This window comes from Paramormyrops kingsleyae, chromosome 5 (genome assembly GCF_048594095.1).
Source record: "Paramormyrops kingsleyae isolate MSU_618 chromosome 5, PKINGS_0.4, whole genome shotgun sequence".
NCBI classification, from domain to species: Eukaryota; Metazoa; Chordata; class Actinopteri; order Osteoglossiformes; family Mormyridae; genus Paramormyrops; species Paramormyrops kingsleyae.
In genome coordinates, this window is record NC_132801.1 from 30,720,722 (window position 1) to 30,748,382 (window position 27,661).

Genomic DNA, 27,661 nt, shown 5'->3' on the forward strand with positions numbered 1-27,661 from the left:
TCTTCCAGGTAATGATGCTTTGGAGACTCTATGGTAACTCCTCACAAACAATATGCAGACTGACATAGGTATTTGGTTCTGAACACACCATGTGGTGGTGAATGAGACCAATATTCGTTATGTGTCGTTTCTTCAGATGACACACACATACACACACACACACACACACACATATATATATATAAACACACATATATATACACACACACACACACATTTATATAAATATTAAGGAGAAAAAGGCTTCTAGAAATCTGAGCGGAATCCAGCTGAGCGGAAGGGGCATCTGTGGCTGATCTGTAGCCTACTCCAGGCAGAGTAATGGATAAGGCTGGGGAGCACACTGACTGCCCCGCCCCCAAATTCTGTCCATCACACGGCAGATACAGGCACACTACGGTCAGTTTACACAAGTCAGTCCACCTACGTGTACTTCTTTGGACTACAAGAGGAAGCCAGAGTACCCAGAAAAACCAACGCGACAAAGGGAGAGCATTCAAACGGCAGACACAGGGAGGCCGGCAGGGTTGGAACACCTACCCCGCACAGCACTGCGCAAGTGTGCCACACCCTCTGTAAATAATCAATTTTTAAAAATGGCCACAGGGTGGCACCAAAATACGGCCATACATATAAGCTACCCCACATACTGCATATGGCAAAAGGCTGCGCTACACCCTGCACAGGCACACACAGTACTCTAGAGGCAATGTAAAGACACCACTTAGCCTAACTGCACCAGGAAACCAGAGTAAAACACTGTATCTTCTAAGCTAGCTGTTAACAACAGCACTAGTTGCAAAATCAGTTGCAATTGCCGTTAATCAATTTATCAGCTGTTCTGCACATAGGCCTACTACGTATCTTCCAGGAACTCCAGTTTCAAAGCGTTTAATCAATTTGTCGTTTTACATTCTATAAATGGCAAATACTGAATTCTCTAATCTGGTCAAACTGATGAGAAAATGTAATTGCTACTCTGTCTCATTAATGCCAAGTGTGAGCTTTTATATTCATTTGATGACCAGAACGTCCTTCTCGGGACACGGACTTTCATTTTCATTTTGAGGAAAACATTGCAAATATATTAACACAGGTTACATGTTTACTTTGCCAACAGTGACCACACAAAATGCTTGACTTCATTATGACTAAATGTGCATTTGATATTACAGGCTTTATGTTAATATTTGATTATACTTAAAATTTGAGCATGAAAAAATAACATTTAAAGAGGTTCCTATATCATTTAGAGGGTATGTTTCCTAATATTAAGCCTGTTTGATTGCAGTAGTATTTAATAGTTTTAAATGAAATGAAGCAAAACAATTATGCGTATCATTTACAGATAGCATATAAATTATTTTTTTAAGAAGTTTAACTCCACTTATTTGTGATGTTAAGGTACTAAAGACTGTCGCATTAGACTGAACCAGTATTTTTAACGCTACTCACTAAGTAACTTCGATTACATTTCTGCAAGTCGCAAGCAGAGCTGCTAAGACTGATCCGACACTGCCTCCTGCTGGTGTGTTGCAGGGGTGCAATACAGTCAGTCCTTCTATGAAGTCCATTTTCCGTGCTTTTGGCTTTTCTTGTACCTTTCGTGTTTATAAACACAGCACGGATACCAAGCGCCAACGAACTCGTACTTTTAAACAACCCCTTTAAATTGCCTTGCATGACTTTTTACATTTTGCATCTAAAAGTATGAAACTCACATTTCATCATATATTAACTTAAAATAAAAGATTATTCACTTTGAGCTCACAGTAATGCCACATGTAACGCACGTGTCTAGTTCCAGGAACTAAGAGTTAACTATTTGTGGGCGAGTGACGTTATGCGTTTTGTTGAATAAAATATTCTGTGATCACAAATTTCGGCCAGAGGCTGTTCAGTTGGCAATTGATGCGTTTTGCAAGGACATGTTATACATTCATAATCGATCGCCTAAAAGTAAAATTGCGCCTGTATATCACATTCCGTGTTTCATCTACATCGATTCCTGTGCAAGGTTTAAGGTTATAAACACTGGAACAAGTAAACATAAATAATTTATTTTTTGGGTATTTTGATTCGTATGTAAAAACGCAAGCAGTTTCTGAAGAAACCGTCTCGAATGTCGAATGAAGCCCGTCGTGTCTTTAAGATTAAGCTGCACTTCCGTCCGATCCAGGTCCGGGGATCCGTTGCGGGTGTTAGAGGGACCCAATCCATGTTGTGCTGCGCTCCCATCAACAAGACTTAGTTTCTCCTAGTGGTGTACCTAAAGTTGGTATCCCTGTGTATCTTCCAAAAACATGTCTGATTTCGCGGATGATACCGGAGCGAGGGCCCTGCTGGCTCTCAAGTCTGCTCCCTGCAGCCCGGTGCGAGTGGCAGCAGCACCCATGTACTCCCACTCGGCCAGTCCTGCAGGGATTGAACCCGTAGCCCTATCCCCTCCTCGGGCCCTGGCGCGCCTGGAAGGCAGGGACTTTGAGTTTGTAATGCGGCTGCGGACGGTAACCATCGGCCGTAACTCTTCACACGGATCGGTAGACGTGAACATGGGCCACTCCAGCTTCATCTCTAGGCGGCACCTGCAGATCACTTTTGAGGAGCCGTTTTTCTACTTGCGCTGCCTGGGCAAAAACGGCGTCTTCGTGGACGGCGTTTTCCAAAGGAGAGGCGCCCCTCCGCTTCGGCTACCGAGAGAGTAAGCCCTTTGCATTACATGTGTCCGATCGTCTTATTTAATGCACAATTTTCCGATGGCGACAGCATTATCTTGTCATCTGTTGTTATGTAATTATCAAACTCGGCTGCAGCATCGTGGATCATTAAGAAGCTTGTGGAAAATTTGTTGCGTTTTTTAATCATATTGCAACCTTTGCAGTTAATGTCATTCTAGATTAAAATATGTTGCATATATAATTTTTGTGATCATTGGTTAGTTGTTTCCTGAAAACCGTAAACGCGTATAGGTTCTAGTTCATTTTACTAGTTGATGTGTTGTCTGAAATGTATTAGGTAAGAAATTCAATCAGCCATTTTTTTCAGTTAAACCCAAATACTGCAGTTTAGCTCGCTGTCAACACTGTAATATTTGGATTTGTTGCAGGAGTTAGGCAACGAAGGCGATAAACGACACTTTTGGCCGAATCTCGCAGACAAAATCAAACTTATGGCCATGTCGTCAAACTCTAATTAAGCCAGATTAAAACAGGAAGTTATTTTTGAGTCAAACATGCGTTGACAGCCCGATACTTTGCCATTGGGGGGGGGGGGGCGCTTTTCTTTGGCCACATTAGCCTTAATTATCCATCTTTAATTTAACGGACCCAGATGTGGCCGCAGCAGCATGTTTATGTTTTGCAGGCGGATGCGCTCGCTCAACATAAACACACTACGTCAGACGTCGACCGAGCCGAGCGCGAGGGCCGCGTACGCCTTCGGTCACGTGTTCTGCCGGGAGCGGCCGCCATCTTTAGCGCGGGACCGTATCGCAAACCCGTTTCCCGCATCCGGCGGCGCGCCCCCGTTCTCGGGGTCGCGCTTCCAGCCCCTTTTCCGCATGTACAACATGAGCTCCGAGTTGTCGGGGTAAAACCAGATCACTATAGTGTTACATACATTTCTCTTAAGGTTTTATTTTTCTGTGATCTATTTGCAGTCACAACACAGCACGTATAGAACGGAATTTCTTTTTAATTATGCTGTGATTTTTTTCTAGTATCAGCAGAATAACATTTGATTCAGTTGATAAAATGTACGGGCGCAGACTTATGCTGTTTATGTAAACTCGTGCGTGATAAACAAATATTTGTTGATACTTAAAATATACAGTCACCCCTGAAGCTAAGCACTTTAAAATGTGTTTAATCTGTAAATCTAGTCTGGGAGTTTGTTTTCCTTTACTAAAAGTCAACAGCCTACCGCTGTCTGCATGCCAGGCGTTTTATTTAGTTACAGATTAGAATCTAATCACAATATTCAGTAATGCTTACTAGCAAAATTCTTAATTTTTTATTGACACTGTGGAGTTTCTGCAGCCATGCAGATACAGCCGTCTGTGTTAGACTGAAAAATCCCCTCCATCACCTTGACTGACATGCATCATGGATTTTCAGTGGATGTGGTTTTTTTGTGCATGTTGCATTTTAAGGTGAAGTGTGATACGTAGGCTGTAGCAATTTGCACAGGGAAATTGGACATTACAAAATGGCTGACATCAGAAATGGTAAGTTAGGGAGCCATTCTTTAGATCTATTTAGTTGTAAATAGGTGCTGCAATCACCAGAAAGATATCAACTATTGTTTTTTAGTTATTTTCCATAAAAATGTGAGGGTCCAGAAGAAAACTAAGGATCAGTATTTTGAGCTCCGAGAGATGGCGGCCTGACATTAAGTAATAACAAAGTTTACACCACAGTTGATTGTTAGTGCACCTGGTGTCTTGGTGGTGAAGAACATTGTAAATGGCTGTTCCTGTTTTCAGTTAAAATTGTAGTGGGCGCTGATTCTGTATAAGACTTCCACAGTCTGGAGTGTTTGTTAGTCTGCCAGGAATAGCTGGCTTTTTACATGGGCACCTCCCATTTGAGTAGCTTTCACTGCTCTTATTTTCACAGTACAAATCACTTGGCATCTTGCAGAACATCCAAATGCCAGTCAGAAAAGGCGCTGGGGCGTGATAATGGATTCTCTTGTCCGGGGGCCAGTGGAGAGACCCCGTTTGATGTAAACTCGACCTCATTTAGGGGAACAATGGAGGCTTGTTTCACTGCTGCCAGCCTTTCAGCCACGATTGGAAAATGACGCCTCTCAAATTTTATCCGTGATTTTAAGCTATAGAGACAGTGGTGTTCATCACTGTGCAGAATTATTTATTAGATGGTTTGGTTGAAGGCATGCTGCTTGGTGTTACAAGTGGGCATTATTGCACGTGGAAGCCCAGTGAACGTTTAACTGGGTTTAATTGCCAGTGTAAGTTTGCTGGAGTCTCCGGTGACGAACGGCGTGTGATTCGCAGATGCGAGGGGCCGCCTAAAATGTGCCAGACAATAAAAAATGGCGAGAAGACATCGCTGAATTTGGAGGGAAGTTTACTGAGCCGGGCTTTATAAATAGATCTCTGTACATCATTTTTTTAAAAACCTGACAGCATGTATCTAGCTATGATACTCAGGAAATGGTGCAGTGGAGGGGATTGATCTGGCCTGGTGTCTGTTTGTGATTTATATATGTGTGACCATAATCCAGAGAATTCTACAGAGGACTGATTCAGTCAGTGGAAAGTTCTGGTCTGGTATGTTTCTATGGTCCCTGAGTGTCTTTGCAATGAAGTGAAGTAATATTATCCTAAACAATTAGCTGCTGCTTATAATGCAGCATTTATTACCTGCTGGGACTGTTGTCTTCCTATAGATGATGACACCCTACTCTACAGGAAACATGCCTGTGAATATCAGCAGGGCTCGGTTCTGGAAATCCTCGTCACTCATTTCTCGGGATCTGTTTGCCTGCATGTAATACTGTAACTACAGAGTATTACCAAGCAACTGTCAGTGTTTCTATATTTTAACTGACGCATGTTTTCGTAGGAGCAACCACAGTGTGTGGAGTGATAGTGTGGTTTGTATGTTAAACTGAATGCCTGTTTGGTCTCGCCGGGTGTCATTATGTACCGTAAACACATTTAATGATTCATTGGTATGGTTTAAAAAAATAACGTCTACAGTGTATTAAACTCAAATTTCTGTTGTCTTTCCCTTAATCTAGGAACTTATACTCTTCCAGAGGATCTCGGCAGTTGTTGGATTATTTAGTTTTTGCACCCATACAGAAACAATTGTAGCACATTTTTATTCTACTTATACAAATATGTCTTTGTAATGTTATTATAAAAAAAAAACGGTCTTTTCAAGTTTGTAAACTTTTCTGTTTTGTCTATCACTTCCCTTTTTGTCTGTCAAGTGAAATGCTTGCAAGACATTTTAGATATTGATATAATGCAAAAACTCTCAGGATAACCAGCCTAACTGTTAGTTGCCTTGCCTTGATGCATGTCCAGTTCTTGCATTGCTTCAGTGTATTTCTGGCATACACAGTCTGAGAGGCTTGTTTCTCCTCCTGGCAATGGGATGTCTCTAATAAAGGTCTGTATGGAAAGAGTTCGCCGTCTCCCTGATTGTTTGCGTTTGGGCCGGGCTCTCTGTTCGCTCTGGTCGCACTGACTGCTGCAGTTTGGCTCTCTCTCGCCTGCATGTGTAAACATTCCCTGGGGGAGCCAGCCTGGCTTGCTGCTGGTGGGAGGGGTGGATGGGCTGAGTAATTTTTGGGAACTATGGATAAGTACCATCTTAGAGACATTTTGTGTTTCTAATATGACGATCCACTACTACCAGTTACTGTTAGATTAAGGAAAAGAATCGGTTTGATTTTTCCTGTCTATAAAGGAGAAGTCTCTCTTTCAATTTTGTGTGTGTTAAGGTACTTATTTGTGCAGCGGTGTACTTATTTATAATGTGGTTTACACTTTTCACAAGGATGATATACTTGGTAATACTCTACATGAGGAGACAAGTAACTAAGTAACTCAGTTACTACTCAAGTACATGAACAGATAGTAGTATAGTAACTGCATGAAGTACATGAACTATTATGATTGATTAATGATAAACAAACATGGCATCAGTACGTAACTAACACTTGGGTAAGGAGCACCAGTTGATATAATGCTTTACTGCACCCACCACATGATGAACCACCTCAGGGACGAGAACCTGAGCGCAGTCATGCGGCACCTCAGCACCACACTAGTCCGAATGGAGCAGTGTGAGATTTTTCAAGTGACTGAAGCACCAATTCTGCCACCAACCCCCAACTTTCCCTGTAAGTTGGAGAACCTCCTTGCAGGGCTGGATGTAGGTTAACATCATACCCAGGAAGATGCAGTTGCAGGTTCAGGGTCTTTCTCAAAGTCCCAATGGAGTAGGATCACTCATGGCATTCACGGGATTCAAACCAGCAAGCTTCTGAACATACACACACACATATATATATTGCATTTACATGCCAAAATTCTTCTGGTATAGTCTGTGGTGCATTTTGGGTTAGCAGTGTTTGCTTAAAGACAACTAAAAGCAAAACGGTTCAGATACAGAAGTTAATGCTTATTCACACAATCTAGAACAGATCCCTTTACTTGGGAGAAAAAAAAAGAAATGTTTAATTCTTTTCAAGTCGGTGTGTGAATACAGGCCTGGTCAATAATTTTTTTTGATGGGCCACATCCAAACTTCACCATGTGAGTTGGGGCCCGGTTTTAGTGACTATTTTCCTGTCCCACAAAAGCTACAATATCTACAAACTCTATTTGTAAGATTTTGCTTTTCCTTTTTGGAAAGCATCAAATCTGTCATTAGAAGTCAAGAGAATCTGTGATTTTTTTTGTGTGTTTAACTTACTTCTTTGAATTAATAATAAACAATTATTTGTGAATAAAAATCTGTTCATCGTCACAGACTCTTTTTTTAATCGATCACACGGGCCAGTAACAACAGCTCTGTGGGTCGACATTTGCACAGGTCTGACACAACCTTTTTTTTTTTGTTAGTGCCTTTACAAAAAAAAGTATTTCTTCCAGAAAAGCATCTGGAGCTCTGTTACCTCACACCACCATGGTTGTTCACATGTTCTTTCTGTGCACCAACATGCACTCTGGCTTTCTCTCACTGTACAGTGACATGCAATCACTGGCATCTCTAAGTTTGTCCTGCGACGGACTGGCATCCTGTTCAGGTTGTACCCAAGCCTTGTCTGAGATGCTTTAGACCCCCATGACCAGGATCAGCAGCTGGAAGTTGGCTCGATAAAACTCCTTTATGAAGGGTCCACTCTCCAGAAGGCATTAAGTTAGTCCTTCCCCACCAGCAAGGTGCATCCTGTGTTTCAATTCAGTTGTATTAAGTAATGCTTTTTAAACAAACATTGAGCAATTGAGTGAAGAATGTCTTCATTCGCTTAAGCGTTGCTTCATTTTAAATGGTGATTGTTTGGAAGAAATCCTGTAGGCAGTCAAGCTCTGCTATGTGAAACCGAACATACCGATTGTCTGCATCTGTGTGATTTGCTGTCATTTGGCTGTTTGCACGTTAGAACAACTATAACTGGAGTTATAATTAAGAATCTGTGATTTTTTGCAGTTTTATATGAAGTAAATTTGCTTTTGAGTTTTGATATTCTCGACATGAAAATGACCTGCTTTTAATGTAATGCTGTTTCGCTGATGTGAGTAAACATTGCAGCTTGGTTAATGTATATTGGAAGTTTCATGCAAAGGTTTGTTTGATCTCATCCGTTAACCTGATAAAATGCTGTGCATTTCTAATTTGTCAATTAATATATGAATTTTTAGGATTTGACTGTTCAACCCAGGAGGTTACATGGAACAATGCAAATTAAATCATTGTACTAAGCTTGTCCATGCTTGGAGGCATTTTGTTTGCCAGTATGAGTTTAAATGTCACATGTCACATCCATAAGGCCAGAATTTCCCATGTATTTTGCGGTTTTCTTAAATTTTCTTCAATTTTTCTTAAATTTCAGGTGCACATTCCGGTTTCCTAGCACAATCATAAAAATCCAGTTCACGGCGTTGTGCCACCAGGAAGCAGTGAAGGAGATCGTGTCCCTGTCCCCGGTCAGGCCGCTCTGTCCCCAGATGTCCCCACTGAAAATCAACATTCCTGACAATGACTTCAGGAGCCTCATGAGTCCACTGGCCTCTCCAACAGGAACTATCAGGTCTGTCCCTTTCGAGTCGCTCAGCTTTGCTTAGTGGCCGTTAGTCCGTCCGGCTCATTAATGCGCCATCGCGGGAGGCTTGGTGCATTAATGCAGCTGCGCATACTGTCGTGGCAGTGATGTCTCTTTTTGCACCATGAGCCGGTTTTTCGTGTTGGGGCTCCCCGGGGCAAACTGCTGTAAAGCTCCCCAGGAGGACCTCGGGGAAACCGCAGACCCAAGTTTGTCGGGCTACTCGTCTTTTGGTGTGCGGAGATCATGACGCTTGTTAAAGGTGACAGAAATAACAGATGATAGGTCTTTGGTGTGTGTGTGTGTGTGTGTGTCTGTGTGTGTGTGTGTGTGTGTGTGTGTGAGCCCTAAAAATCTATTCAGAATATGTTGGTGGCTGGTTGCTACTGAAATACTACATGGTCTTTAAGGATGTTGCAGGTCATCTTAAGATCGTGACAGAGTTTGTCAGGGTCTTGATGCAATGTGGGTTTTAATCCTCATCCCTGCACTGATCAACCTGCACAGTTTTGCCACTTAAGAATGAAGAGTGATGAGGCAGCATTTTTATAATTGTTTAGGATATTGCAACATTGGGAAGAATGTCAGTGGAAATTGGCGAGTATTTGTTTTGATATATGAAGGTCAGGGTTTTTTTTTTTTGTTTCGGTAAGGATTGGCTACAAAGGGGCTTTTCAGCCTTAAAACTTGGAGATCACATAAGTAACTAAGAACTAAGCAGCCGATGTGGGGGCATCGTTTGCTTATTCTAGGACACCCCCTCTTGAATAGCCCAGGCTGAACACCCATGTATCTCTTTTTGGCCCCCCTCACACATCTTGCCCTTGTTATGCTGCTTATCTCTGATCTCTCCCAATGTTCTTAATCTGTATCCCAAAGTACTTCTGAGAAATGAAGCACAACCCACACTGGCCTTTGACCTGATGGTTGCTCTTCATTTTTGTAAATCAGTCTGTGCAGACATTAGCTATTTACAAATCTTTTGATACATACGCAGTACATAAAAATGCTAAACTATGCTCACTTAATTCCATTTTAGATTACAGTTACTGGTCAGTTTGTTCTTCAGAGATGTGGGCAGTAACAGCTGGTTGGATCAGGCTTCCTGGTTCAGGTAGACAGTAAATAAGGAATTTTTGTGAGCTTTGGCTAAAATGAGCTGTTTTTTCTGACCACTCAGTAAGTATCCAGCGTTTTAGCTTTAAACACTTGATTATATTTATACTTGATTCATGATTATAAAGCATGTGATTCATTCAAGTAATTTTAAAAGGATTAAGTGAAACAATTATTACAAAATAATGGCGTAATATGTTGCGTTTCAATTAAATTTGTTTTGAAGTTTATTTCAATATATTTCCTATCTTTGAGGTGTCTGGTTTTTCCCAGATAATCCATACTTTATGTTCTGTTGTATGACAGGACAGAAATGCTGAGTTACTCTTTATATATGTATCAGTGCAGGTTGATTAAAAATGTGTGAAGATGTATTTCAGATCTCTAAATATAAAATTTTAATACTATGCACTTGTCATTATTCTAAGAATTTGTGTCATTCTATCAAAGGTTTCTGCATAATGTGTTATGTAAGAGACGCACATTCTTACGTAATACACGTTTGACTGTGTTCTAATGCATTCATTAAGGTTTTGTGCAAGGCGCCCCTTCCATTCTGCCTCTTGCTCCGTCTGCCTGTCTCCCAGGTTTTCCCCCGGTCTCCCTCCTTCCAGCATGTGCTCTTACTTTTCCTAGAATCCTGCCCCCTGTGGCACCTCTCCTCCCATGCGGCCCTTAATGAGTGCATGTGTGTACAGATTCCATATATGGCATATGTTTAGTTTGCCCTCTGCTGATTGGCTGACGGGGGGAGTGCAGCACTTGTGTATCTAGCAGCCAGTTTCCTTTTCGGAGCTTTCCTCACTGCCTCTCCCTCCATTTCTTGGACAGGCTCCAGCACCCTGCTCTCACGCCCAAAACAGTGCCTGCATACCAGTGTTTTCTTTGTATACCCCATTCAGTCAGGCAGGGCCGTCCTCCTCTGTGCGGGGACTAGGAGGACGCTTTGTTTGTGATTGTTTTCATTTTGTCAGACAGGGTGTTGGCAGGGCAGAACCAGTGACAGTTGTAGTGGGTGGAGCTTCGATGGTCACGTGACCCCTTTGAAGGGGGGGCCTCTTGTTGTGGCTATTTCTGCTGTGGAACAAAAGCTGTTGTTCTTCCCGGCAGGACGTGCTGGACCCGCACCTTTATTTTGGGGCTGTTTGTTCCACACATTGCATGGATTGAAAGTTCAGCATTTTGAAATCTATAAATCTGCTCTTCATATTGTTTTGGCCCGACACCCAATGTAAAGAGCCGGTCATTCCCGCAGGAGTTAAAGTGTCTGAAAAATGTATATTTCAGTGCAGCAGAAATATTCTACTTAATGTTAATGAACACAGTAACAGTGATAAATAATGAACAGAAAATTATGACTGGTACCGTGAAAGATGTTTGTGTGTATTTCCAGCTGTCTGTTAGGTGGGTAGATATCGGGTTTTATTAAGTTCGGCCAAGATTTATTTTTTTTAAATGCTATTTGAATTTTTCATAAAAATGTGTTGCGGACTGTTACGATTCAAACAGTGGTTTGCGAAGACCTGTACGACATGTGTCTTTAAATGTAATATGTGATATTGGGTTATACTGGTATTATGTTGATATAAGCAGAAAGATAATGTCTACTGTAAATATTTTTCTATATATGATGATCGACTAATTCTTCATTAAGAGGTTCTCATCATAGGTTCTGACGTGGGTAATGAGGCCGTCGCACCTTAGCTGTGCTTGTCTGATCCACTTAGAACTGGGTGGTGTTTTTACGCTACTCTGAAAGTGCTACCTCAGGCTCGCACTTTGACCATGCGCTGGCTGTGCGCCTCGCCCCGATTAGGGCCCCTGCCGCCGCTGTCCGCTCCGCTCTGGAGTCACTTTACTGGGTGATCCGCTGGAGACAGCACAAGGGCCAAATGCGTGTGCTGGTCCATTGTGGGCCTGTTCTGCACCAGCGTTGCTGTCTCATTGGTGTGTTGGAAAAAGTCACGTAGTATATGAAGTTACCACCTGAGCTTGTCTGCTTACAGACTTGCACTTAAGATGCATTTTAACTGTTTACAACAATTCTGCCCAAGCGTGACTTGTAAGTGTAGTCTTACCGCCATCTAGTGGCTAATAAGCAGTATGTGTATGGGTGTGTACATTTAACATGACAAACCGTTTTAAATTTGTATTTTGCTGAAATAATTATTTATGTATGTATGTGGGTAGGATAAAATCTCTAGAACCTTTTACATGCCCATTGGATTTAGATATGGTAGAAATTTATCATATGCAGATGCCTTTCAGTGATCTTAAGATCTCTTCCTGTATATTTGAACTGCTGTTGGTAATTTGTAGATATTGTTGGAATAACTTTTAATCTGAATTTTACATAACCACGCTTATCAGGTAAGTGGTTTAAATTGTTGCTATGTTTGTTGTGTCAAATATGACCTATTGTGAGCTAAAGTGTCGGGGTGGTGCAGTGGTGCAGTGGTTTGCACTGTCGCCTCACGCCGCTGGGACCTGCTAGGGTTCCGTGTGGAGTTTGCATGTTCCCTGTCTTGTGCCTTTGCCCATAGTTACACTGATGTAATGAACACAAGAGGGCGCCGTGTATGAAAAAGATCACGGTGGGAGCAGTGCAGCAGTTTGCAATGGTGTGGTCTCACTTCAGACAAAACCATGTTTGATGTGGGGCCATTTTGATCTGAAATAAATGGAAGGGGTGGACATGGTGATGTGTCAGCGAAACAGAAGCATAACAAGGAGAAAGTGTGAAAATTATGCAAAATATTTTTTAAAATTACATAATGCTAATGAATGTGGTCAACTGTGAAGGCTTTCGGCAGCTAATAAATTGCTTTTAGCTCGGATCACCACATCCCTAGAGGACCTGCCTTCACCCACGAATAAAAGCACTTTGGTGAGAAGACGTTAGTGCTGAAAGCCCAGCTTACCACCTCCTGTCAGCAAGCACTCATTGAGAGAGCTGCTTGAATGCACTGGCTGGTGACATCTGTGCTTTTAGAAGAAATGTCAAGTTTTCTAGGAACGCCTCCTGATGACAGTCTTGCTCTGAAGTTAACAGTCCCTGTCGAGACTGGTCCTCACTTCCTGCGATTTTATATTTTCATGGTAATGCAGGGAATCTTATGGCTGCCAACGTCCCTGGGCTGGAACGAGTCCTTGTGAAAGAAATCACGGCTGCTCTATCAACACCAAAACATGCAGCAGCGGATTTTAACATAGAACCTCAACATCATGGTAGATTCAGGTGCACATTCTGTGTGGAGAACATGACAGTAGATACAATATATTGCCAAAGGTATTGGGACACCTGCCTTTACACACACATGAACTTCAATGACATCATACTCTTAATACCTAGGCTTTAATACGGAGTTGGCCCACCCTTTGCAACTATAACAGCTTCAGCTCTTCTAGGAAGGCTGTCCGCAAGGTGTATGAGTGTGTTTATGGGATTTTTGACCATTCTTCCAGGAGAGCATTTTTGAGGTCAGGCACTGATGTTGGACAAGAAGGCCTGGCTCACAGTCTCCGCTCTAATTCATCCCAAAGGTGTTCTATCGGGTTGAGGTCAGGGCTCTGTGCAGGCCAGTCAAGTTCCTCCACACCAGATTCATTCATCCATGTCCTTATGGACCTTGCTTTCTGCACTGGTGTGCAGTCATGTTGGAACAGGAAGGGGCCGTCACCAAACTGTTCCCACGAAGTTGGGAGCATGAAATTGTCCAAAATGGCTCCAAATGCTGCAGCATTAAGAGCTCATTTCACTGGAACTAAGGGGCCAATCCCAACCCCTGAAAAACAAGCCCACACCATAATCCCCCCTCCAGTAAACTTTACACTTGGCACAATGCAGTCAGGCAAAGGACTGTTCTCCTGGCAACTGCCAAACCCAGAGTCGTCCATCAGATTGCCAGACAGAGAAGCGTGATTTGTCACTCCAGTGAACACATCTTGCACTGCTCTAGAGTCCAGTGGTGGCGTGCTTTACACCACTGTATCTAACGCTTTGCATTGCACTTGGTGATGTAGGGCTTGGATGCAGCTGCTCGGCCATGGAAACCCATTCCATGAAGGTCTCATGCACTGTTCTTGAGCTAATCTGAAGGCCCCATGATGTTTGGAGGTCTGTAGCTATTGACTCTACAGACAGTTGGTGACTTCTGCACATTGTGCGCCTCAGCATGCGTTGTCCCCACTCTGTGGCCTACCACTTCCTGGCTGAGTTGCTGTTGTTCCCAGTTGCTTCCACTTTGTTATAATACCACTAACAGTTATCTGTGGAATATTTAGTAGCGAGGAAATTTCATGAATGGACTTATTGCACAGGTGGCATCCCGTCACGGTGCCACGCTTGAATTCACTGAGCTCCTGAGAGTGACCCTTTCTTTCGCAAATGTTTGTAGAAGCAGTCTGCATGCCTAGCTGCTTGATTTTATACACCTGTGGCTATGGAAGTGATGGGAACACCTGAATTGAATGATTTAGAGGGGTGTCCCAATACTTTTGGCAATATAGTTTGCGGTGGAGTCTTTAGGAAAACAAATATAGCGAAACCTTTCTGTGGATTAATAAATTGTTAGGGCTATAGCTGTCTGAGGTATCGTTTGGATAGTTTTTTTTGCTAATTTATTGGTCTTAGGCTTTAGCTTGTTGCTCCGCCTAGTAGACTAGGCACGGCGCTGAAATGACGGAAAACGGATAGACGCTACAGGGAACCTCAGAAGTTACCAGGACCGCAAAAAAACGAGTCTTCTGCCGTTAACCAGTCATCAACAAGGAGGGAATTCCAAAAGCGCCATCATGTTTCTTAGTGACGTTTTTTCTGAAGTGTGCAGCGTCTTGAGAGAGACAGATCTGTCGGCGGATAGAAATCCTCTTGACTGCAAAGAGCAAGATTGCACAAGCTGGTGACACTGTTACAAGGTAACTCTGCCTACATGGGATATCACGCTCTCCAAGGGGCATTTTCACCAGCCTGCCTAGCGGTTAACATGGTTCACTCCCAAGTGTATTAATCTATAGAAATAAGGTTGCACCATAATGTAGAATTAAAGTGCTTTTGAAGAAAGTTGTTACATTCATATTTTTGGATTACTTATAGGGCAGAATATTGCCTTTTGGTTGATCGCTATTATCATAATCATACGATGTGAAGTAGAAGGATTAAAATTGATGTCTCATTGAAATGTATCATTTTCAAATATTTAAACTGTTTATATTTGTTTATATGATGATGGTTCTGTATAGCAGAGCAGAGCTATTGGCACATTGTCAGAGGTTGGTTATACTAGTATTTAAGTCATAGATTTTCGGTTTTGATATTTTACTTTGAAAGAACACTTCATCATATGTTGAAATTTAAAGATGTTTAATAAGTATTGAATAAAATACGCATACCTGCATCGGAATAGAGGTCATGGAAAATGAATTGACCTCAACAGACATGACTCATCCAGCTGTTTATACTTTAACTTGAAAATGGATAAATAAGGTTAAATGTTTTGCAGGTGTATTTTGCACATAGTTTGGCTTTGATTTGGGCCAGTCCTGCCCAGTATAAATCAGTCTAACTTTGGTCATTATCATGGGAGTGAGGTTACCGGAGCACAGAACCGCATTGTGCCTGATCACCTGTGGATGAAGTGTAAAGTTACAGCCACCCCTGGTACTTCCAGGCTCCAGTGAGCCACTATGAGAGTAACGTTGTCCAAGTGGGGGAACCTTTTAATGAACATTCCCTATGGCGCTCAGCCTGCCAAAGAACCGCAGAGAACTATACATACAATCATTCAAAAAGTTGCACAAAATCCAAGGAATCATCTGGGGATCTGCAGTTCTGTACGCCTTGGACAAGGCTGGCGTTCCACTTCAAAAGAACATGGATGCTCGTTCCAGACCAAGAACTTCTATTTCACAGTGTGAAGCTCATACAGACATGCATCAGGACCTGGATGGCTTTCTGTCATCGAAGGGGACCATGAATCATGCTACTAGAGAGCTCCACAGGACAGTGTTAGGCTGTCTGTTTATGACCAAGAACCACTGGCTAAATGGTTATGTATGTAAATAAAATGTGGATAAGCCTTCATCCATCTCATTACTGTACAGAAAATGTCAGTGAAATGTTTCTGAAGCAGGTAGAAATTGCTTGGAGGTGATATAACAATTTGTGTTATTCATCTGCTGTGTCTTTCTCCTGGTAGTGTCCCTAACTCCTGTCCCGCGAGCCCGCGTGGGGCCGGGTCATCGGGCTACCGATTCGGCCGCAACATTACCTCAGACCTGCAGCTGGCGGCCGAATTCGCAGCGAAGGCCGTATCAGAGCAGCAGGCTGACAGCTCAGAAGGTGACAGCCCCAAGGTGACCCTCCCTAATTTTGGTTGTTCACAATTACTTTTTTCTTTCTCTCTCCCCGTTTGCTGCTTTGTCTTAGATTACCTTTCTTACACTGTCACTGATTAATGGAATTGATTGAGTTTACTCTTCATGTAATGGTAGTGTAATGTCACAAGGGGGCGCAGTGGACCTCTCCTGATTTTACGAGCATTCAGTTTTTTTTTTCTTTTCTCTCATTTGACTAATTATTCATATAAATATAAAGTCCTTTGCCTTCTGTTACCAGACATACCAACAATAGGTATAGCGTTTATGACATTAGCCTGCAGGAATGGTCCGGCGTGTGATATACAGCATGTGTATTTCCCGTGTGCTGCCCTGACGATGTCCGTTTGCCCCCAGGATGAGTCCAAGCCTCCATACTCGTACGCACAGCTCATCGTCCAGGCTATTTCTTCAGCGCTGGACCGGCAGCTCACCCTCAGCGGCATATACGCCCATATCACCAAACACTATCCTTACTACAGAACCGCAGACAAGGGCTGGCAGGTGAGCTTCGCACATTTCTCACCAGCCGCCTGAAGCCATATCGGAAGCTGTCCCAAGGTCGTTTCTACGAGCTGCCGGTAGTATGCTAACCTGCCCGTTTTATGTGGTGTTTGGCTCCCCCTTGTGGCAGAACTCCATCCGCCACAACCTGTCCCTGAACCGCTACTTCATCAAAGTGCCCCGATCCCAGGAGGAGCCGGGAAAGGGTTCTTTCTGGAGGATCGACCCCTCATCGGAGCCCAAGCTGGTGGAGCAGGCCTTCCGCAAGCGACGGCAACGAGGCGTGTCATGTTTCCGCGCTCCGTTCGGCCCCCTGTCCTCCAGGTAGGGGGCGCTGTTGATTTGTTCCTCGTCGTAGAATAGAGGATATAAAGGCTAAAACTGTCGTGATTGTCAGAAGAACCTGAAGTCAACCTCCTTAGCTCTCTCCTCCTTTGCCATAAAATCGCCGGCCAGCACGAAGTAAGTGTGTCACCTGACCAAAGTCAACGTCCCCATTCTCTGCCTAATTAAAATACAAAGTCTAAGAAAAGAATTGAACTGGGTGGATTATGTCCGTCTGCCCCACCGGTGACACTGCGTCTGAGCCCATTACCGCTGCTTTCGTCCTGCTTTCTCTTGTGCCTGTTTGTATACACGTGTGTGTGTTGTGACCCCATCTGTTATTCACCACTGAACCGACATGTCACCCCTGGGACACAGGAGCGCCCCTGCCTCTCCGACGCACCCTGGCCTTCTCTCCCCCCATTCGAGTGACCTACAGACCCCAGAGTGCCTATCGAGGGAAGGGTCCCCCATCCCCCATGATCATGACTTTGGCTCCAAGCTGGCCTCCGTGCCTGAGTACCGCTACACGCAGAGTGCTCCGGGTAAGTCGCGAATCTGCCCGAAAGATTCAGCCTGATGTCCCACTTCTTTTACCAGGAACTGGGCTATTTCCTGCTGGATCCTCACATCCTACCCCATTCACACACTGAGCATATTCCGCCCCGCCTGCTCTGTCCTGCTCAGGTTCTCCGGTCAGCTCCCAGCCGGTCATCGTCGCGGTGCCCCCCCAGCCCGCCGTCATGACAGCCAAGCCGCTGACCTACACGCCGGTGTCCCTTAACCCCCCGGGTCACGCTCTCCAGGTGGTGCAACAGACGCCGGCCGTCACTATGGTGCGGGTCGTGACCACCTCCGCCGGATCCTCTAACGGTTACATCCTAGGCCAATCCAAGCCGCCCGGGAGCAAAGAGACAGCGGGGGAGGCCTACAATCAAGGTACTTTATTACTGACACACCCCACTTATGTCTTAAAGGAGATGGGGATCATTTCTGGGTTTGCTTTTGGCCCTAACCCATAATCCTTTGAGTCCAGAGTCAGTAAACATGAGCGCTTGAGCAAAGTTCAAGAGCCAACTGAGTGACGAGACGTGACAAAGGTCACGCTGGGCCGTTGTCGTTTACCCCCACAGGCCCTATGGGTGAGCAACAGGCCGTGAGCTACGCACCAGTGTCTGCGCCCAGCCGCGTCATCCAGGCAGTGAGCGGCAACCAGCCGACCTTCACTGTGGTCCAACAGGCTCCCATCTGCCTGGGCCAGCACCAGCTGCCCGTCCGGCCCGTCACACAGAACGGGAAGCACGCTCTCCCGGTCACCAGCATCTCCAGCTCCATCTACGGTACCAATACACCTTCTCAGTCCTCCTTTTATTTGTTTGGCCATCTGTGTGTACTGGAAAGAAAACTGACCGCTAATATTTAATATTTCATCTTCTTCTGTGTTTCTAGCCATCAACAGTCCTCTGCAGATCTTGGCAGCCCAGGCGTCCAGCTCCTCCCCAGTTGTGGTGAACAGACCGGCCAGCGTCGAGGCCGAGAAGCCAACCCCGGCCCCCGGCGAGCCCGAGGCCAAGCGGCCGAAGCGGGAGGAGGAAAGCACTGCTCCAGTCCCTCAGGCCGTTATTGTAGCAGCGACGCCCCAGGACGCCGGGGAATAAGGCAGTGTGCGGTAACGGCAGCAGCAAAAGATACATGCTGGAGGACTTGGTTTTTCCAGTGTGTTTCAGAGTATCCTAAACCCAACGTGCCAAACAGCGTAGAGAAGTGCATCCTATTGTGAACTTAGCGTAAAGTAAAGAGCAGCTCGAAACTGATATTTCTCCTTGAAGTGACTATATCTGTTAATCTTTGGAAGTGTTGCCCTCCATTTTGATTGCCATTTTAATGGAAAGACATCCTTAATACAGAGAGAGGAAGACGATACTTATATTTTGTTGAAATTTACAGCACTAATTGTTGATTCCAGGTTCCCTTGTAGCGTTGTTACCAGCTGGGTGGGACCAAAACTTACATTATTTTTATCCACAGATATATTTAGTCTCCTACATGAAGCATTAGGCATTGAGAAGAGAACCCAGTGGTATCTTAAAGTCTCAATTTCGTAAAAATAAAGTCTTGTTTTTTCACGAATACTTTATTAGCTTTCTAAAAAGTGGATTGTTACAGATGTGATTAAAAAGCTGCTTTTTTTCTGAAATGGAAGCTATATGATACAAAAATAAAACGTATTTTGCTATTATAGAGCATTATCATATGATTAAAAGATTAAAATGTATTTTTAACACCACAGTTTGCGATTTAACCTCGGTTGAATGTAAAGGGCTTTTTTTGATAGCTTGGTTTCAGACAGCCTTTTGCAGTTCTGTCCACACTGAAGAACAACACACCCAGCGGAATTTATGATCAATCGCGGAGAGGCTGGGCTGCAGTAGGCCTCAGATCCTCCTTTTGAAGGAGCGACCCACGTTCAACATTATGGTCCTTGGCTTTTATGCTGAATAGTTACCTAAGTGCCAGAGAGATTGTGGTATCTGGTTAGTTAGCCGGCTGCCAGGAAGATCACGATATCTGGCTAGTAAGCTGTATAAAAATGCAAATCTCCAGTTAAACTATATGTCAGGTGGGCCGCCCTGTCATTTGTTTGCAGGTTAGACTCTTGAACTGGTCACTTTATAATAACAAAAACATAAATTCTACATTTTCAAACTTGTGGCTTTCGTACAGCAGTTGCCTCAGTACTCCTGGTTCTCCACTGTCACCTCGATACTGGGAAGATGATAAATTGTCAGGTAGCTTTATGCAGGCCTGCCTGTCCATTAACATGTTGGTCTGGCTGATACCCATGGACTTCTGGGAAATGGTTGTCTCAGACATTCTTCAAGTTGAAGAAGTTTGGTCATCACTGTACTCATACTGTTGCTTTTCATCACACACGTCACTGTTCGACACGTTCGGGCCAGGTACTAATTCTTGCGCCATGTTTGGTTTTCCCAGAGCACCGATAGCTCTTATGAGTTAGTCACTACTGATGAATACAAGTAACTTTTTCAAATATCGTTGGACTTTGAGTGCATTGAAAGGGAACGTAGAGGCTATGCCTTGTATCTCTTTGGTTTAACATTCAGCTGGTTGCTGCAGCAGCACCACAAGATCAGTTATTACAAGAAATAGTTTGTGTTTCAAAGAAAAGTTTCAACTGGAAAAGTCTCAGGCTGCTTCTCCACATGTAGGTTTGGCCTTTTCAGCTATAACAGGCTTGGTTCTGGGCCTGGTTAAGGGTTTTTTTTGTTTGTTTTTTTGCCTTTTTTGACATAGTGTGGCATCTTTCAGACTGTACAGTAAGCATTCAGGATAGCTAAGCCTAAGCCTAATCAGTAGGCTGGTCATTGGCCTCATTAAAATCTTCCATAATGACCTAAAGGTGGCCTGACCATTTAGCTTTGATAAAACTCCTTTGTTTGGGCAAAACAAATGTCTTCTCACTGAGGAAGTCCTGTCTCATCATTGAATAAGGATACAACTATTGGGTGATTTGAAACTGAGCCAGATTTATGGATGTATTTTGTAATAAATATATGAACAACACTGCCATGTTTTGACCATAGTGGTAATCTGAAGAGATGAATTACAACTGAAAGCAGTAAATCATTTTCCCAGGCCGTAAAACATAGAGAAATTTTAAAGATTATAGCCTAGTTCTGTATAACGGCACTTTCCTCGCGCTTTTTTTTTTCGTTCAAGACATGTCCGCATTAATGAGTAATGCGTCCGTGAAAAGGAGACCCTGCAATCAGTGTAGAGATGTCTGAGAACAAGTGGAATGTATGTTGAACACAAATATATATGTCAGGTAACTCCCACAGAAGAGATGTTCTTCAGCTGAAGTGCCTTAAGTCACTAATTTAACAATGAATGTAATAATCGTTTATATAAACTAGTGCAAACCATATTTTACAGAATATTTTGGGACTTAGGGAAATAAATTACCTTTTTTAATAGTAAGAGATGTCAAGTAAAGGACATATTTTATGAACCAGATTTTCCCCCCAAAATTAAAAAAAATAAAACTTGCACTGTAATATGTCTGTCCGCTCTAACTCTTTATTAAGTTGAATCGATATTATTTAGACCTGTTGTCACTGAGAAAGACTAGTCCTTTAAGATAAGTATTTGTAATACATATAACATTTTTAATAGTGCATTCACAAGACATGCAGCATATGTCTTAAGCGGTTTTGATTCACTAAAATAATGCAAATCTTGTGTTACAGTAATTCAGCACCATAACACATGTCACAAGCTCTTACCCTCTGTGAATGGTCCCGTCTCAGGCTGACCTCCACTGTGTCCGTATCGCATTCTGGTCTCGCGCTGGGCTAAACTTCCTATGTTTGTGCCTCTGGTAGCTGACCACACAGAGATGATTGTGACTTAGATTCATTTCCCTCATTTTTGCTCCTTTCTGCTGGTATCACTCTGGCTTTTCAAAGGTGTCTCTTCGCAACGTGATGAGTCCAGATCATTCCGCCACCTTTTGAATCTGTTGCACCTCATCATGTCGTAAGGGGTCGTGCTACGAATGTATTGATGTGTCTGACTCTGTTTCTAAATTTATACTGACTTTTTATTTTTAAAGAAGTGAGAGCACATGTTTGAATTTCATTAATTCTCAGAATATTCTGTCTTTGAGTGTATAAATGTTAAAACAGTAGCAAATAAAGTTGAAATCATTTTTATTTACAGATGGAACTTGGTGTTTATCACTTGCTAGTTGGATTTCAATTTGAATATAATTTAGTAGTAAAAGTTGTAATATAAAAGTTTCTTGTCTGCATCACGTATATTTTTGTTAGCAATAATGTTGTTTGTGTGTTTGGCTCAGAGTAATATGAAAATTGAATGTACTGCCCTTATAAATTTAAGATGTCTGGTTTAACTGGATTAATTACCAGCAGATGGTTGTTGGGTTGATAAGGTTTAACCACCCTGCTCATGCAAGCCTTTGGTATGTAAGCTCGAGCCCTTGTTTCTGTTATTTGCAGACACTATATATAATACAGAGAATGTTCTTTCAAGAGACTCCGCTGTAAACTTGTCGTCCTTGTTTTCATTGGAAAGTAAAGGATTTATTTGCTTAATTCACTTGTTGTACAGACAGCATGAGATATGTATGATGATTATACTGCTTTATACTTCTAGGGAATGTTCACATTTAAAAGGTTATTACTGCTAGGGATGGTCATTGACGGGAGCTGCAGAGCTTCTCTTATGCCGCCTGATAAGATGTGATCTGATTGCAGCATTGACTCCATTCAGTTTGTGGCTCTAACCCTCTTTGCAAGACCTTTCTTGCAGATTAATATTTCCTTGGATGCTTTCAGAGATTATTTCAGATATCGACCCAGTAAAAATGGAGCAGATGACTATTATTTTTCTGGAAAAAAAAATATCCCATTTGTAGCCAGTGTTATGGAATTCAGATATCTTTACATAGTAATTGATGTTATATAAACTTAAACTTTTTCTTTAATGTCATTAAGATTGTTTTTTTTTCTTCTCCAAAAGCTGGGTAATGATGCCACTGAAAAGAACAAATATCAAAACTACTAATGGAGTCAACTAATGAGGACAGAAAAGTGTAACAGTGAGACAGCAAAATGATTAATAAAATGCTTGTTCAAGGGGAAGTTCTTCATGTGTCAAACCTCAACTCTGAATATAAATCTTGTTCTTTAACATTTTAGTGATGTTTTTATTTATTGCCCCAGGCTTTTAATTTTTATTATTATTATTTTTAATATGATTAATGGACATCTCGCGAATGTCAGTTTAATAGCTCAAATTTTTGACGTGAGCTCTTCTGTTATTAATAGAAACGGGGATTGATAGGAAATGGGCATCGTACCTGAAACGACCTCCAGCAACATCTGCAACAAAAGGTTCTTTTGTGAGTCGTTTGTTCTCAGCATTGATATGTCGGCTAACCATATTCCCCTTGGCAGTTTGGCATTTACATATAGCTGAATTCCAGCATCAGCCGTGTCACTGCAGTCCTTCCATGCAGGACGCCAGTCTGATGTGGGTTTGTTACAGGGGTGAGATGCACAGCCGTAATCAGTCTTGCTTTTCTGACACTGCTTAATTGTGCTGGTTTGCATGTTTTATACCACCCCTCTGAAACTGTTTTTAAGTAAGCACTGCTTACTGAGTGTTACTGCAGTTAGCTTAGTCATCAGAACATTTGAAATTCACCTTATTCATCTTATTTAACCCTGTTTCACTTTGATATCATTTAATATCACTTAACCTTCAATGCTGTCCTTTGATAAATCGTGCCACTGCCCTCCCGGATGGGGTATAATAGTTGCAATTTGCAGATCTGGTGGCATTCTTGTGAAACTTTTCTTGCATTGAAATAAAGGGAAATAAACTGTAAAGTAGTCTTATTTCACAAACACAAAAAAACAATAGTTACATCTCATGTCATTTGCAGGGAGGAATGGACCTGGTGTTCTGTGAAATTGCAGTGTGATTTCAGGTTGTCATTTCAGTGAAAGAGGGCAGCCTTACCTATGGTACAAGAGTATTGTGGTCCCCTCCAGAACATTCCACCTTAATTATCCCCTTTTAGGGCCTTGCAAGGCAGGGTGATATCGTGCAGTGAGATGTTTTGAATTTTGCTGTACAGGTACGATGCACGATCTTCTCTAGCTGGCCTGTCAGCCTGCTCACGTCTGGGACGGTGCTAACCCTTACATGTGATTTTTAACAAGCCACTGGTGCAGTTGTTGGTTGTTCAGACTGTCCATGCCAAGCTTCTCTGGGCCTGGTGCCACCTTGCAGCTGCATGGCAAGAATAAACCCTACGGAAGCCCGTCCGTCGTCTAGTGTCCTCCTCCAACGGAGACCAAAACTTGACGTCCCTCGTTTAGGATTCTGGTCTTCAAAAGGCTACGTGTTGCTGTTTTCAATTACCGGTGACGTTTTCATTTAAGAGCTGGACCTTATCTGAACCATGCACACTTATATACTCTTGACAGTGTCATTGGGCCAGACCTATTAATGGATGTTGTGATTTATTTGGTCATTGCTCCAGATGAATTTGGCTTGGGGATGAGTGATTTACGCTCATCCCAATTTTTGATTAAATACAGTGTTCATGCTGGATGAAAAGTGTTTTTTGCTTTGACACTGGCCCTGTCGGCGTTTATTTGCAGGTTAATCGTGCGACAACAGGTCTTGGCTGATGCACTGCATCCCACCTTGTACCTGGATTGCCCCGTGCTTTCATTGCGGTTACCCAGGCAACAGCCACTGCAGAAAATGCATCACATAAATGCAGAAAAGTGTGAAGGCAGGCATCCTGCAGCGCTGCTTGTATTACCCTCTTGTTTATACACCGTTGTTGGTACACAGTGAAATTAAGGTTTTGTGTCCGGTTTCAAAGAATCAATATCGGATAGGGATGACCCTGCACTTTTCATGTTCAGGATGTTCTGAATATTTCATTAGCTGTTTACTTTATTGAATTTGTGCCTTTTTGTTTGGTAATCATCATGAAAACAGACACCCAAATGTCACATGCAGTGGACTGGAGTATATACCCAAGCTGGTGTGTGTGTGTGTGTCTGTGTGTGTGTGTACGTGTGTACGTGCGCATTAAAATGCTGATATGTGGGATGAATGGACCTGTCACTCTGACGGTTCCTGTAGAGATTTGCCTTTCGTCGATAAGCTGATGTTCTCTGCATTCTATTTGATTAAATCTGTCACAGAACGAATTCGCCTGCATTTTCTGCACCTCCTCTGGCGGAAAAAAAGCAGCGGCGCAATGCAGCTGAGCATTTGATCATTCACAAGAACGCAGAACAAAACGTCAGGGCTACACTGAAGCGATGGGACCTTGCCGAATTCTGCTGTCACACAAGCTCACACCGCTGTCAACAAAGAACTGGAAACATCAGATGCTGGAGTCATTTAATGCCTTGAACGTCCACTGCACCACTTTCTTTTTTAAGCTGTTAGGAGACCATGTGTGTTTCTCCTTTGCCGTAAAATAGCTATAGATTTTTTTTTTGTTTGTTTTTCAACAGGGCAGTTCAAGGAATCAAACCAAGTCCTTTTTCTTGAATTTATTGCTTCTTTTTATAGCTAATGTCACTTTTATGTCCTAACTGCTGTTGGCCACTCATAATAAGTAAAGCTTATTTTTCATTTTTGGTCCCTCCATCTTTTATAGCCTGTCTGATACAAGGTAACCCTTAGTGTGACACATATCCCAGGAAGCACAGGGCACATTTAAAAAAAAAAGGAATTGCACACACAAAATATAACATTAAGAAACCGATTGCCCAGACCATACGTCTTTGAGAGATCGGTGAGAGGAAACTGAACACAGCCTGGGTGGGAATTGAATCCCCAATGCTGGAAGTGGGAGGCTGCAGTGCTCTTCACCGCACTGGCACAATTAACCAAAAATACGTGCACCCTGGAGACTGGTGAGAATCACTGGCCAAACTCATATATGCCTACATGGGTTTTCTTAGCACCCTCTGGTGGTCAATCTGTGCAAGACAGTTTCCTTGCTCCAGGATCTTATCCTTTTGCGAAAGAAACTTAACAGGCATTAAAACAAAATTCACCAACTGTCTATATAAACTGATTTTTAACACTGCCTATTATTAACCAGTGAATAGGGGTTTACATATTCTTGGTCTTTTGCTGTTTGACCTCATTCTCCAATCCAGGGAGATTGCTGTTGTACATCTGTGTGCTAAAATGGGGAGACCTGATTTTAGCTGAATCACTGCTGTCAGCAGAGGTGTGAAGTTAAGCAATGTGGTGCGTGACTGAGGAACTAAATAATCTGGGGTTTTAACCATTTAGCTTGATTGTCACCCAGATCGTCGAATGCACTAAACAACACACAGCGCCAGTGGTGACTGATGTGCTTCTGCACGTTGTCGACACGGCACCTCGATGTTCGACTCCTTACCTTAATTTTATATCCCACAAAATTGGGTCTTGAAATCTTTCTAGATTTATTATACTTCGTGTGAAACAAAAAAATTATCTGAACATAACTGAAAAATGATCATACACAAACCATGACACACACACAAAAAAATCACATTTTACACATTTAGTCATTGAATGCAGGTTATTTAACAATTATTGCTTTATTATAAAGCTGAATATTAACTTTACATTTTACTCTATAGAACAATAGAAACAAATCAGATTCTAAGTCATCCATTAGCTCTGGACATACATATATGCACCAGTATAGATGGACATACACGTATCTGCCAATGGTTTATAGGTGATACATTCATTAAAGTAAATGTGACATAAGATCTCAAAGTACAGGAGGAACACAAATCTTCTGCTTCTGAAGCTCTATAAGAAAAGCCGCATCCTTGAATCTGGATTAACGGCCAATCAGCCGGTGTATCAGTCAATCTTGATCTGTTAGCTCTTCACTTGTCGGCCCCGAAGGGAGGGTTGACGTGTACGTCAGTGCTTATGAGGCAGGCGTGGGGCGCGGGAAGCCGTTTATAAAAGCCATTTCGGTAAATCTACGTCGGCACGTAAAAACATGAATGTGCTTAATGCGCCCGATGGGCTTTAAACGTTACTAAGCGAAAACGTGACGTGTGTTATTGCAGCATTTTCAGACAGATCTTTTTGGCCTGATCTTTACGGCGGTCGTCAGGAGTTACGTGGGGCCAGCGTGCTCAGCTACAGTGTAACGTCATCTGGTTAAAAAATAAAAGCCGTAATTGAAAATCGGCCTCCCTTTTTCACCCCTACGTAAACATGATCACGTTATTTCCTGAGTATAGTAACCGCTTGCATGGTGTATTGGGAAAGGTGTGCACAGATGGTTTGGTTTTACCTGCACAAATTTCACTAACATTCAGGGCCATTCTACTTCAGGACCTAACGCTGTAGGTAAGGGGATTCAAGTCATGTGACCTTGCCGTGAGTCTCTGAGCTTCCGTTGTTACTTAGCAGGAAGAGGCGCTGATTTTCTCGGAGACCTCCAGGTCTGACTTTGCGACGAGGAAGCGAAGCCTCCCCCCGCCCAAGCGGATCAGGTCCACCGCGCTGAGGGGGTACAGACAGCCATTAGAGAATTCTGGCTTAGGACAGGCAGATGCTATTGGCTGAGGATGTGTCTCCCTTCCCCCCCTTACTTCCTGTCAAACCCTGCAGTGCCCTAGTCCACCTGAAGAGGGCTCTCTGAGAGCTCAGGGCCTGACATCATACTGACCTCTGGTAGTCGGCGCCAATGAGGCTGGTCCCGTTTACAGCCAGGATCCGGTCTCCGATTCGGAGTCGCCCGTCGGATGCCGCTGGTCCGTCTGGGATCAGCGTGCGGATGTAGATCCCGGGAGAATTGAGTGGAGTGTGCTGGACGGAGACACAAAGAAAGGATTGCCTGCTGTGATGTCATTGTCATCGTCCCTTTGGCCTGTCACACGGCGTCATCAATGAAGAAGAAGCCAAGAAGCAGGCCTTACATGGACTGGTC

At 43.0% G+C, this 27,661-nt stretch overlaps 2 protein-coding genes across 6 annotated transcripts in view; one reads left to right on the top strand and one right to left on the bottom strand.

Annotated features, from left to right (window-relative positions):
• The first annotated feature begins 1,982 nt into the window (after positions 1-1,982).
• foxk1 (forkhead box K1) lies at positions 1,983-22,860 on the top strand. Its single transcript, XM_023814923.2, has 9 exons — positions 1,983-2,701; positions 8,596-8,793; positions 16,119-16,275; positions 16,654-16,800; positions 16,931-17,124; positions 17,503-17,669; positions 17,812-18,063; positions 18,258-18,464; positions 18,574-22,860. Exons 1-9 carry the CDS (start codon positions 2,304-2,306, stop codon positions 18,780-18,782), a joined length of 1,929 nt encoding a protein of 642 aa, XP_023670691.2. The 5' UTR covers positions 1,983-2,303; the 3' UTR covers positions 18,783-22,860.
• Positions 22,861-26,287: 3,427 nt separating this feature from the next.
• The window catches only part of radil (Ras association and DIL domains), a 32,728-nt gene continuing 31,354 nt past the window's right edge, over positions 26,288-27,661 (bottom strand). For all 5 annotated transcript variants that reach the window (XM_072712555.1, XM_072712554.1, XM_072712553.1 and 2 more), the window contains 2 exons: positions 27,401-27,540; positions 26,288-27,234 (listed from right to left, as the gene is read on the bottom strand). In XM_072712555.1, coding sequence (XP_072568656.1) covers positions 27,135-27,234; positions 27,401-27,540 — 240 coding nt within the window. In that variant the 3' untranslated portion in view covers positions 26,288-27,134. The remainder of the gene's footprint in view (positions 27,235-27,400; positions 27,541-27,661) is intronic.